Genomic DNA, 14481 nt, shown 5'->3' with positions numbered 1-14481 from the left:
AGTTTTTAGATTGGTTTCACTTTTGGGTATTTTCTGTCATAAAGGCCCCTCAAAGTCACGTCAAATGTGATGTGGTCTCTAAAAAAATGGTTTTGTAAATTTTGTTGTAAAAATGAGAAATCCCTAGTCAACTTTTAACCCTTATAGCTCACTAATAAAAAAAATTTTGGTTCCAAAATTGTGCTGATGTAAAGTAGACATGTGGGAAATGTTATTTATTAACTATTTTGTGTAACATATCTCTCTGATTTAAGGGCATAAAAATTAAAATTTTGAAAATTGCAAAATTTTCAATTTTTTTCGCCAAATTTCCGATTTTTTCACAAATAAACGCAAGTGATATCGAAGAAATTTTACCACTGTCATGAAGTACAATATGTCACGAAAAAACAGTCTCAGAATCAACGGGATCCGTTGAAGCGTTCCAGAGTAATTACCTCATAAAGTGACAGTGGTCAGAATTGTAAAAATTGGCCCGGTCATTAACGTGCAAACCACCCTCGGGGGTAAAGGGGTTAAAGAATTTTGTTTTTAAATAATTATAAGTTATAAAAATGTTAAAGCGTATGATTTCTGGTGATTATTTGTGAGGAACCTCACTATCTGTGACTTGTGTCCTATCTCTAATATTCCATTCTCTCTGAGCTAATGGGCAGAGTCTACGATGTCTCCCATAGCATAGCATAGGGACAATAGTGGAGCGCTGTGTAGAAAATTGATAGCTGCCAAGGAGAGTGTAGCGCTGATTATTGATCATCAATATCAAAGTACTGGACAATCCCTTTTACCATCATTCTCTTAACCCCATTCATTTAAGCGTCATTCTCTTAGCCCCCTCATTTAGATTTTTGTGCTTTTGTTTTTTCCTCGCATTCTTCCCAGAGCCATAACTTACTTATTTTTCTGTCCCCATAGACATGTGAGGGTTTGTTTTTTTGCAGGACAAGTTGCACTTTTGAATGACACCATTCATTTAACCTGATAGTATATTGGAAAACAGGAAAAAAAACTTCCAAGTGGGGAGAAATTGTGAAAAAAACGCAATTTTGACATTGTTTTTTGGGTATTGTTTTTATGGTGTACATTTTGTGGTAAAAATGACCTTGCAATATGATTCTGGTAATCAGTACAATTATGGCGATACCAAACATGTCCAGTTTTTTTAAATTATTTTAGGGGTAAACAGAAATCAGAAGTTTTCAAAAAAAATTTTTGTTCCCATTTTCTGAGACCTGTAACTTTTTCATTTTTCAGTTGATGAAGCTGAGTGATGGTGTAATTTTTGTGGGGCGAGACGACGTTTTAATTGATACCACTTTGGGATAGAGTTGATCACTTGTTACACCATTTTTTTGTGAATTTGCAGCAACCAAAAACACGTAATTTTGGTGTTCTTTAATTTTTTTTCCCTTAAGTATTTAAGAAGGGGTTGCCCACTTCTCTTTAATATCTTATTTTTATGCAGAAGGCAGGAATTCTGTGCCTCATCTTGTATATGACATTGCAATAATGTAATCACTACAGTCTGTGGATTTTTTTTACATACAGATACAATTTACAGAGTATGGAGCCATTGTAATTGCGCAGATCCTGAATGCACGATTCCGTGATGACACGTAGATCTCCTCTGTAATAGAATTCTTATAGTCATATTTATATTCCTTCAGATAACGAAGAGGCCAAAGACGATCCAGTTCCTCAGTCTACAGAACAACCATCAGCAAAGCCACCAGCTGAATTACAGATACAAGACTCAGAGGAAAAGGAGGACATTCAGATAGTGACTACCGAGGACACACAGGTGGGATTATAGGTCCAGATGACCTTCTGAATTTGCTTCCTACTCACCTGGACTTACTCTGTATACAGCGGTGTATGAGACAGCAAACTCCTGCCTCTCACAACAGTGATTACAGCTAAGATCCCCCTCCCAAACTCCCACCATGGTGTAACATGATTGCAGAGTGCCAATAGATTACCATGGCAGCTGGCAGGCCTGTCACTGCCATCTCTGTACTCCTAGACTTCATAGGAGATCTGTAAATTGTTAATGTAGTGCAATATTACAGAATTTTAGTGCATTGTACAAGCAATCAAAGGATCAAGTCCCATAGTGGAAGGGGTTGGGTTATAAAAACAATGAAACAAAATTTTTAAAAAAAGTTTGAATTCTTGACAAATAATAATAAAGCCATATTTGGTATCATTATGTCCATAAAACACTGTTTTTTCAAGATATAAAATTAGTTGGTAAACAAAAAGTGATAAAAAAAATTCCACGCTACCACAAAATCTACAAATCTAGAGGAAAAAAAACTTTATACAGCTCCATTGACAGAAAAATACAAAAGTTGTGGGTATTAGAAAATGGTGACACCAACAAAGATTAAAATGTTTTAAATGCAGTAAAATGTGCAAAAACAAGACCCAAAAAACAATGGCGTTTTTTTTTTCCCAGTTCACCCCACTTGGATTTTTTTTCCCATTATCAGTACATTATACAGTATGTTAAAATAAACAATGTCATTCAAAGCTATAACTCATCCCACAAAAAAACAAGCCTTCCAATGGCTCTTGGAATATGGGAAGGAGAAACTGAAAACACAAAAAATTGAAGAGGCCCAGTCATGAAGGGGTTAATATAAAGAAATTTTTACACATTTTATGCACATTTTATTTTACCTATATTCTAATAAAATTTTTATATTTTTAAAATTAAAGGGTTACTCCCAGAAATGCATGTTATACATAAAGTGATGTTCGGCTTTCTCCTACAAGCATGCACACCTCCGCTAAATTCAGATGGGCCTCTGTAGAGACTCTTTTTTTGTTCCCATACATCTTTTTCAGGATTGCTAGGGGTCCTATGAATAGGAGATTTATTGCAATTCTGAAAATAACCCTTTAATGTTTGAGAATTTTTTTTTGTTTTTGCCCACATGAAAAGTTGTGGTATATACTCAGTATACAGTGGATATAAAAAATCTACACACCTGTGTTAAAATGCCAGATTTATGTCATGTTAAAAAAATCATACTAAAAATAATCATTTCAGAACTTTTTCTACCTTTAATGTCACCCATAATCTGTACAAATTCATTGATAAACAAACTGAAATCTTTTTAGGTGGAAAAAAAAAAGAACTAAAATAATGTGGTTGTATAAATATACACACCCTTAAACTAATACTTTGTTGAAGTATCCTTTTTTAGTTCTGACAGCATTCAGTCTTTTGGGTAGGAGTCTATCAGCATGGTACATCTAGAACTGGTAATCATTGCCCACTCTTCCTTAGAGCAGCTCCATATCTGTCAGATTTGTGAGGGCATCTCCTGCGCCCTCTCAGGTCATCCCATAAATTTTCAATTGGATTCAGGTCTGGTCTCTGGCTGGTTATGTTGCAAAATTGACTGATATCTGGAACTGTTCATAATTCCCTCCACCTTAACTAAAGCCCCAGTTCCAGCTCCCGAAAAACAGCCCCAAGGCTGAATGCTACCTCCACCATGCTTCACTGTGAGTACACTATGGTGTATTTTTGGTGATGCGCCAAGCATAACTTTTGGAATTATGACCAAAAATTTCAACCTTGGTCTCATCAGACCATATCATGTTTTCACACATATTTTTGCAGACTTGATGTTGTTTTTGGCAAAACATAGCTGGGCTTAGATGTTTGTCTTTGTAACAAAAGGTTTCCATCTTGTCTCCCTACCCCAGAGGTCAGACATATGAAGAATATGGGAGATTGTTGTCATATACAGTATGCAACCAGTACTTGCCAGAAATTCCTGCAGTTCCTTTAGTATTGCTGGAGGACTCTTAGCAGCCTCCAAATACCAATTATCTTCTTGTCTTTTCATCAATTTTTGAGGAACATCCAATTCTAGGTAATGTCACTGTTGTGCCAAATTTAAGTCACTTATTGATGACAGCCTTCACATGGGTTGCCAATGGGTTGGCATGACAACCCAGGGTCTGCAGGAGACCCTTGTGGTTGTCATAGATCGATCTGCATAGCCGATCTGCTATTAGCACTACCCAACGGTCAGCGCTCAAAGCAGATGAGCACTTTTGTTACACAGGCGATCAAAAGATCGCAGCTTCTAGTTTCCCATGGAGACTATTGAAGCAAGTGAAAAGTAAAAAAAATAAAAAAATAAAAATATTCAAAAAATAAAAGTTAAAATCACCCCCCTTGCGCCCCATTCAAAATAAAACAATTTAAAAAAAAATAAAAAATACACAAATTTGATATCGCCTAGTTCAGAATCGTCCGATCTATCAATATAAAAAAAGAATTAATATGATCAGTAAACGACGTAATGAGAAAAAAATTCAAAACGCCAGAATTATGTTTATTTGGTCTCCGCAACATTGCAATAACGGGCGATCAAAACACCGTATCTACACCAAAATGGTATCAATAAAAAACGTCAGCTGGACGCGCAAAAAATAAACCGGCCCCAGATCCCGAAAAATAGAGACTCTATGGATCTCGGAAAATGGCGCCATTTTGTTTTTACAAACTTTGGATTTTTTTTCACCCCTTAAATAAAAAATAACTTATACGTTTGGTATCTACAAACTCGTAATGACCTGGAGAATAATAATGACAGGTCAGCTTTAGCATTTAGTGAACATGGAAAAACAAACAAGCAAAAACTATAACCCGTCCCACAAAAAACTATCCCTTACACAGCCATATGGACTGAAAAATAGAAAAGTTATGGCTCTGGGAAGAAGAGGAGCAAAAAAACGGAAAAACCCAAGGTGTTAAAAGGGGTTAACAGGGCTGTGTAGACTTTTTATATCCAATTCATAAATACAGGCTTGGACTGGCCCACAGGAGAACAGGAGAATCCTCTGGTGGGCCCCTGTGCAGGAGCGGGCCACCACCCTCTTATATGATCAGTACTTGGCACTATATACTTGAATCACTTTGTACAGACTAAGGCAGCATCTTATTCATGTAACAATCTACACAGCTCATTGTTATATACATTTGTGATTGAGGATAATGTCACATTTGCATGTAGCTGAAAAGTGGGGCCCTGGAGTTTGGTTACTGGTGGGCCCTTGGCACCCCAGTCCGACACTGTGTCTCTTGTATTCGGCGGCTCTGTGTCCTGGTCTTCAGTCTTCTATCAGGTAGTTTATTGTGTAGGCCATACACTATTTTAGTGCCCTGCCCCCATCACAGGGATCGGCCCCCATAACACTTGTAATATAACTTGGGACAGGAGCTGACATTATGATACCACAATGGCTGGAGATATATGTGGTCTGCCGTCTGTAAATCACACCCCCATAACTCCTGGTTCTACTTGTGGAATATTGAGGGTAGTAATGATCACTCCCATCATTGTAACTGTGTAAAAAAAAAAGTCAAGACAAAAAAACTCACATGACACATTTCTTTCTTTTTATATTTTATTGGAATAGCAATAAGCAACATTGTAATAAAAATATTACTGGCCCTTTAAGAAATTAAGCTATGATCGCAATGACTCTCAGGTCAGGCCCCATAGAGACAACAGAACTGGCTGTGGTCATTGAGGACCGGCTGAGAGCCACTGGACCCAAAGATCCAGAGGAAGGCGAAGAAACCCCCCGGAGAGTTCTGCCTCAGGGGGGGAAAAAATTCCTTCCTGACCCCAGTTGTGGCGATCGGATATTTCCCTGGATCCCGTCTGTCCTGCTGCATATTGCTGTATATCTACATGTATTATAAGCTCAGGAGAGCCGACCCTGGGAAGGAAAAGACAAATACACCCTGCTCAAGAGGAGCTTACAATCTAATATACAATATACAGGCTGCTCCTGAGGGCATACAGAATAATCTACACCCTGTCCTAGGAGCTTACAATCTAATATACAATATACAGGCTGCTCCTGAGGGCATACAGAATAATCTACACCCTGTCCTAGGAGCTTACACTCTAATATACAATATACAGGCTGCTCCTGAGGGCATACAGAATAATCTACGCCCTGTCCTAGGAGCTTACACTCTAATATACAATATACAGGCTGCTCCTGAGGGCATACAGAATAATGTACACCCTGTCATAGGAGCTTACAATCTAATATACACTATACAGGCTGCTCCTGAGAGCTTACGGAATAATCTACACCCTGTCCTAGGAGCTTACAATCTAATATACAATGTACAGGCTGATCCTGAGAGCATACACAATAATCTACACCCTGTCCTAGGAGCTTACACTCTAATATACAATATACAGGCTGCTCCTGAGAGCATACAGAATAATCTACACCCTGTCCTAGGAGTTTACAATCTAATATATAATATACAGGCTGCTCCTGAGGGCATACAGAATAATATACACCCTGTCCTAGGAGCTTACAATCTAATATACAATATACAGGCTGCTCCTGAGGGCATGCAGAATAATGTACACCCTGTCCTAGGAGCTTACACTCTAATATACAATACCCAGGCTGCTCCTGAGGGCATACAGAATAATGTAGACCCTGTCCTAGGAGCTTACACTCTAATATACAATATACAGGCGGCTCCTGAGAGCATACAGAATAATGTACACCCTGTTCTAGGAGCTTACACTCTAATGTACAATATACAGGCTGCTCCTGAGGGCATACAGAATAATGTACACCCTGTCCTAGGAGCTTACAATCTAATATACAATATACAGGCTGCTCCTGAGAGCATACAGAATAATGTACACCCTGTCCTAGGAGCTTACACTCTAATGTACAATATACAGGCTGCTCCTGAGAGCATACAGAATAATGTACACCCTGTCCTAGGAGCTTACAATCTAATATACAATATACAGGCTACTCCTGAGAGCATACAGAATAATCTACACCCTGTCCTAGGAGCTTACAATCTAATATACAATATACAGGCTGCTCATGAGAGCATACAGAATAATGTACACCCTGTCCTAGGAGATTACAATCTAATATACAATATACAGTCTGCTCCTGAGGGCATACAGAATAATCTACACCCTGTCCTAGGAGCTTGCAATCTAATATATAATATACAGGCTCCTCCTGAGAGCATACAGAATAATGCACACCCTGTCCTAGCAGCTTACACTCTAATATACAATATACAGGCTGCTCCTGAGGGCATACAGAATAATCTACACCCTGTCCTAGGAGCTTACAATCTAATATACAATACCCAGGCTGCTCCTGAGAGCATACAGAATAATGTACACCCTGTCCTAGGAGATTACAGTCTAATATACAATATACAGGCTGCTCCTGAGAGCATACAGAATAATGTACACCCTGTCCTAGGAGATTACACTCTAATATACAATATACAGGCTGCTCCTGAGAGCATACAGAATAATGTACACCCTGTCCTAGGAGATTACACTCTAATATACAATACCCAGGCTGCTCCTGAGAGCATACAGAATAATGTACACCCTGTCCTAGGAGCTTACACTCTAATATACAATATACAGGCTGCTCCTGAGAGCATACAGAATAATGTACACCCTGTCCTAGGAGATTACAATCTAATATACAATATAAAGCCTGCTCCTGAGAGCATACAGAATAACGTACACCCTGTCCTAGGAGCTTACACTCTAATATACAATATACAGGCTGCTCCTGAGGGCATACAGAATAATGCACACCCTGTCCTAGGAGCTTTCAATCTAATTTACAATATGCAGGTTGCTCCTGAGGGCATACAGAATAATGTACACCCTGTCCTAGGAGCTTACAATCTAATATACAATATACAGGCTGCTCCTGAGAGCATACACAATAATCTACACCCTGTCCTAGGAGCTTACACTCTAACGTACAATATACAAGCTGCTCCTGAGGGCATACAGAATAATGTACACCCTGTCCTAGGAGTTTACAATCTAATATACAATATACAGGCTGCTCCTGAGAGCATACAGAATAATGCACGCCCTGTCCTAGGAGCTTACACTCTAATATACAATATACAGGCTGCTCCTGAGAGCATACAGAATAATGTACACCCTGTCCTAGGAGCTTACACTCTAATGTACAATATACAGGCTGCTCCTAAGGGCATACAGAATAATCTACACCCTGTTTTAGGAGCTTACAATCTAATATACAATATACAGGCTGCTCCTGAGGGCATACAGAATAATGTACACCCTGTCCTAGGAGACGACAATCTAATATACAATACCCAGGCTGCTCCTGAAAGCATACAGAATAATCTACACCCTGTCCTAGGAGATTACAATCTAATATACAATATACAGGCTGCTCCTGAGGGCATACAGAATAATGTACACCCTGACCTAGGAGCTTACACTCCAATATACAATATACAGGCAGCTCCTGAGAGCATGCAGAATAATTTACACCCTGTCCTAGGACCTTACAATCTAATACACAATATACAGGCTGCTCCTGAGAGCATACAGAATAATCTACACCCTGTCCTAGGAGCTTACAATCTAATATAATATACAGGCTGCTCCTGAGAGCATACAGAATAATGTACACCCTGTCCTATTTGCTTACACTCTAATATACAATATACAGGCTGCTCCTGAGAGCATACAGAATAATCTACACCCTGACCTAGGAGCTTGCACTCTAATGTACAATATACAGGCTGCTCCTGGGGGCATACAGAATAATCTACACCCTGTCCTAGGAGCTTACACTCTAATGTACAATATACAGGCTGCTCCTGAGAGCATACAGAATAATCTACACCCTGTCCTAGGAGATTACAATCTGATATATAACATACAGGCTTCTCCTGAGAGCATACAGAATAATGTACACCCTGTCCTAGGAGCTTACACTCTAATATACAATATACAGGCTTCTCCTGAGAGCATACAGAATAATGTACACCCTGTCCTAGGAGCTTACACTCTAATATACAATATACAGGCTGCTCCTGAGGGCATACAGAATAATGTACACCCTGTCCTAGGAGCTTACACTCTAATGTACAATATACAGGCTGCCCCTGAGGGCATACAGAATAATGTACACCCTGTCCTAGGAGCTTACACTCTAATATACAATATACAGGCTGCTCCTGAGAGCATAAGGAATAATCTACACCCTGTCCTAGGAGCTTACACTTTAATATACAATATACAGGCTGCTCTTGAGAGCATACAGAATAATGCACACCCTGTCCTAGGAGCTTACACTCTAATATACAATATACAGGCTTCTCCTGAGGGCATACAGAATAATCTACACCCTGTCCTAGGAGTTTACAATCTAATATACAATACCCAGGCTGCTCCTGAGAGCATACAGAATAATGTACACCCTGTTCTAGGAGATTACAATCTAATATACAATATACAGGCTGCTTCTGAGGGCATACAGAATAATGTACACCCTGTCCTAGGAGCTTACACTCTAATGTACAATATACAGGCTGCTCCTGAGGGCATACAGAATAATCTACACCCTGTCCTAGGAGCTTGCAATCTAATATATAATATACAGGCTCCTCCTGAGAGCATACAGAATAATGCACACCCTGTCCTAGCAGCTTACACTCTAATATACAATATACAGGCTGCTCATGAGGGCATACAGAATAATCTACACCCTGTCCTAGGAGATTACAATCTAATATACAATATACAGGCTGCTCCTGAGAGCATACAGAATAATGTACACCCTGTCCTAGGAGCTTACACTCTAATGTACAATATACAGGCTGCTCCTGAGAGCATACAGAATAATCTACACCCTGTCCTAGGAGATTACAATCTGATATATAACATACAGGCTTCTCCTGAGAGCATACAGAATAATGTACACCCTGTCCTAGGAGCTTACACTCTAATATACAATATACAGGCTGCTCCTGAGGGCATACAGAATAATCTACGCCCTGTCCTAGGAGCTTACACTCTAATATACAATATACAGGCTGCTCCTGAGGGCATACAGAATAATGTACACCCTGTCATAGGAGCTTACAATCTAATATACACTATACAGGCTGCTCCTGAGAGCTTACGGAATAATCTACACCCTGTCCTAGGAGCTTACAATCTAATATACAATGTACAGGCTGATCCTGAGAGCATACACAATAATCTACACCCTGTCCTAGGAGCTTACACTCTAATATACAATATACAGGCTGCTCCTGAGAGCATACAGAATAATCTACACCCTGTCCTAGGAGTTTACAATCTAATATATAATATACAGGCTGCTCCTGAGGGCATACAGAATAATATACACCCTGTCCTAGGAGCTTACAATCTAATATACAATATACAGGCTGCTCCTGAGGGCATGCAGAATAATGTACACCCTGTCCTAGGAGCTTACACTCTAATATACAATACCCAGGCTGCTCCTGAGGGCATACAGAATAATGTAGACCCTGTCCTAGGAGCTTACACTCTAATATACAATATACAGGCGGCTCCTGAGAGCATACAGAATAATGTACACCCTGTTCTAGGAGCTTACACTCTAATGTACAATATACAGGCTGCTCCTGAGGGCATACAGAATAATGTACACCCTGTCCTAGGAGCTTACAATCTAATATACAATATACAGGCTGCTCCTGAGAGCATACAGAATAATGTACACCCTGTCCTAGGAGCTTACACTCTAATGTACAATATACAGGCTGCTCCTGAGAGCATACAGAATAATGTACACCCTGTCCTAGGAGCTTACAATCTAATATACAATATACAGGCTACTCCTGAGAGCATACAGAATAATCTACACCCTGTCCTAGGAGCTTACAATCTAATATACAATATACAGGCTGCTCATGAGAGCATACAGAATAATGTACACCCTGTCCTAGGAGATTACAATCTAATATACAATATACAGTCTGCTCCTGAGGGCATACAGAATAATCTACACCCTGTCCTAGGAGCTTGCAATCTAATATATAATATACAGGCTCCTCCTGAGAGCATACAGAATAATGCACACCCTGTCCTAGCAGCTTACACTCTAATATACAATATACAGGCTGCTCCTGAGGGCATACAGAATAATCTACACCCTGTCCTAGGAGCTTACAATCTAATATACAATACCCAGGCTGCTCCTGAGAGCATACAGAATAATGTACACCCTGTCCTAGGAGATTACAGTCTAATATACAATATACAGGCTGCTCCTGAGAGCATACAGAATAATGTACACCCTGTCCTAGTAGATTACACTCTAATATACAATATACAGGCTGCTCCTGAGAGCATACAGAATAATGTACACCCTGTCCTAGGAGATTACACTCTAATATACAATACCCAGGCTGCTCCTGAGAGCATACAGAATAATGTACACCCTGTCCTAGGAGCTTACACTCTAATATACAATATACAGGCTGCTCCTGAGAGCATACAGAATAATGTACACCCTGTCCTAGGAGATTACAATCTAATATACAATATAAAGCCTGCTCCTGAGAGCATACAGAATAACGTACACCCTGTCCTAGGAGCTTACACTCTAATATACAATATACAGGCTGCTCCTGAGGGCATACAGAATAATGCACACCCTGTCCTAGGAGCTTTCAATCTAATTTACAATATGCAGGTTGCTCCTGAGGGCATACAGAATAATGTACACCCTGTCCTAGGAGCTTACAATCTAATATACAATATACAGGCTGCTCCTGAGAGCATACACAATAATCTACACCCTGTCCTAGGAGCTTACACTCTAACGTACAATATACAAGCTGCTCCTGAGGGCATACAGAATAATGTACACCCTGTCCTAGGAGTTTACAATCTAATATACAATATACAGGCTGCTCCTGAGAGCATACAGAATAATGCACGCCCTGTCCTAGGAGCTTACACTCTAATATACAATATACAGGCTGCTCCTGAGAGCATACAGAATAATGTACACCCTGTCCTAGGAGCTTACACTCTAATGTACAATATACAGGCTGCTCCTAAGGGCATACAGAATAATCTACACCCTGTTTTAGGAGCTTACAATCTAATATACAATATACAGGCTGCTCCTGAGGGCATACAGAATAATGTACACCCTGTCCTAGGAGACGACAATCTAATATACAATACCCAGGCTGCTCCTGAAAGCATACAGAATAATCTACACCCTGTCCTAGGAGATTACAATCTAATATACAATATACAGGCTGCTCCTGAGGGCATACAGAATAATGTACACCCTGACCTAGGAGCTTACACTCCAATATACAATATACAGGCAGCTCCTGAGAGCATGCAGAATAATTTACACCCTGTCCTAGGACCTTACAATCTAATACACAATATACAGGCTGCTCCTGAGAGCATACAGAATAATCTACACCCTGTCCTAGGAGCTTACAATCTAATATAATATACAGGCTGCTCCTGAGAGCATACAGAATAATGTACACCCTGTCCTATTTGCTTACACTCTAATATACAATATACAGGCTGCTCCTGAGAGCATACAGAATAATCTACACCCTGACCTAGGAGCTTGCACTCTAATGTACAATATACAGGCTGCTCCTGGGGGCATACAGAATAATCTACACCCTGTCCTAGGAGCTTACACTCTAATGTACAATATACAGGCTGCTCCTGAGAGCATACAGAATAATCTACACCCTGTCCTAGGAGATTACAATCTGATATATAACATACAGGCTTCTCCTGAGAGCATACAGAATAATGTACACCCTGTCCTAGGAGCTTACACTCTAATATACAATATACAGGCTTCTCCTGAGAGCATACAGAATAATGTACACCCTGTCCTAGGAGCTTACACTCTAATATACAATATACAGGCTGCTCCTGAGGGCATACAGAATAATGTACACCCTGTCCTAGGAGCTTACACTCTAATGTACAATATACAGGCTGCCCCTGAGGGCATACAGAATAATGTACACCCTGTCCTAGGAGCTTACACTCTAATATACAATATACAGGCTGCTCCTGAGAGCATAAGGAATAATCTACACCCTGTCCTAGGAGCTTACACTTTAATATACAATATACAGGCTGCTCTTGAGAGCATACAGAATAATGCACACCCTGTCCTAGGAGCTTACACTCTAATATACAATATACAGGCTTCTCCTGAGGGCATACAGAATAATCTACACCCTGTCCTAGGAGTTTACAATCTAATATACAATACCCAGGCTGCTCCTGAGAGCATACAGAATAATGTACACCCTGTTCTAGGAGATTACAATCTAATATACAATATACAGGCTGCTTCTGAGGGCATACAGAATAATGTACACCCTGTCCTAGGAGCTTACACTCTAATGTACAATATACAGGCTGCTCCTGAGGGCATACAGAATAATCTACACCCTGTCCTAGGAGCTTGCAATCTAATATATAATATACAGGCTCCTCCTGAGAGCATACAGAATAATGCACACCCTGTCCTAGCAGCTTACACTCTAATATACAATATACAGGCTGCTCATGAGGGCATACAGAATAATCTACACCCTGTCCTAGGAGATTACAATCTAATATACAATATACAGGCTGCTCCTGAGAGCATACAGAATAATGTACACCCTGTCCTAGGAGCTTACACTCTAATGTACAATATACAGGCTGCTCCTGAGAGCATACAGAATAATCTACACCCTGTCCTAGGAGATTACAATCTGATATATAACATACAGGCTTCTCCTGAGAGCATACAGAATAATGTACACCCTGTCCTAGGAGCTTACACTCTAATATACAATATACAGGCTGCTCCTGAGGGCATACAGAATAATGTACACCCTGTCCTAGGAGCTTACACTCTAATGTACAATATACAGGCTGCCCCTGAGGGCATACAGAATAATGTACACCCTGTCCTAGGAGCTTACACTCTAATATACAATATACAGGCTGCTCCTGAGAGCATAAGGAATAATCTACACCCTGTCCTAGGAGCTTACACTTTAATATACAATATACAGGCTGCTCTTGAGAGCATACAGAATAATGCACACCCTGTCCTAGGAGCTTGCACTCTAATATACAATATACAGGCTTCTCCTGAGGGCATACAGAATAATCTACACCCTGTCCTAGGAGTTTACAATCTAATATACAATACCCAGGCTGCTCCTGAGAGCATACAGAATAATGTACACCCTGTTCTAGGAGATTACAATCTAATATACAATATACAGGCTGCTTCTGAGGGCATACAGAATAATGTACACCCTGTCCTAGGAGATTACACTCTAATGTACAATATACAGGCTGCTCCTGAGGGCATACAGAATAATCTACACCCTGTCCTAGGAGCTTGCAATCTAATATATAATATACAGGCTCCTCCTGAGAGCATACAGAATAATGCACACCCTGTCCTAGCAGCTTACACTCTAATATACAATATACAGGCTGCTCATGAGGGCATACAGAATAATCTACACCCTGTCCTAGGAGATTACAATCTAATATACAATATACAGGCTGCTCCTGAGAGCATACAGAATAATGT

The 14481-nt window shown here is 40.0% G+C and overlaps 1 protein-coding gene across 4 annotated transcripts in view; it reads left to right on the top strand.

Annotated features, from left to right (window-relative positions):
• Window positions 1-14481, top strand: part of FAM169A (family with sequence similarity 169 member A) — a 165217-nt gene that overhangs the window by 89681 nt on the left and 61055 nt on the right. For all 4 annotated transcript variants that reach the window (XM_073679932.1, XM_073679921.1, XM_073679929.1 and 1 more), the window contains one exon: window positions 1668-1801. In XM_073679932.1, the coding sequence (XP_073536033.1) occupies window positions 1668-1801 (134 nt within the window). The remainder of the gene's footprint in view (window positions 1-1667; window positions 1802-14481) is intronic.

The sequence above is a fragment of the Phyllobates terribilis genome, unplaced genomic scaffold (assembly GCF_046119375.1).
Source record: "Phyllobates terribilis strain yellow unplaced genomic scaffold, ASM4611937v1 Scaffold_1__5_contigs__length_1240528914, whole genome shotgun sequence".
Taxonomy (NCBI): Eukaryota; Metazoa; Chordata; class Amphibia; order Anura; family Dendrobatidae; genus Phyllobates; species Phyllobates terribilis.
This window is presented reverse-complemented; position numbering and strand designations above follow the sequence as displayed.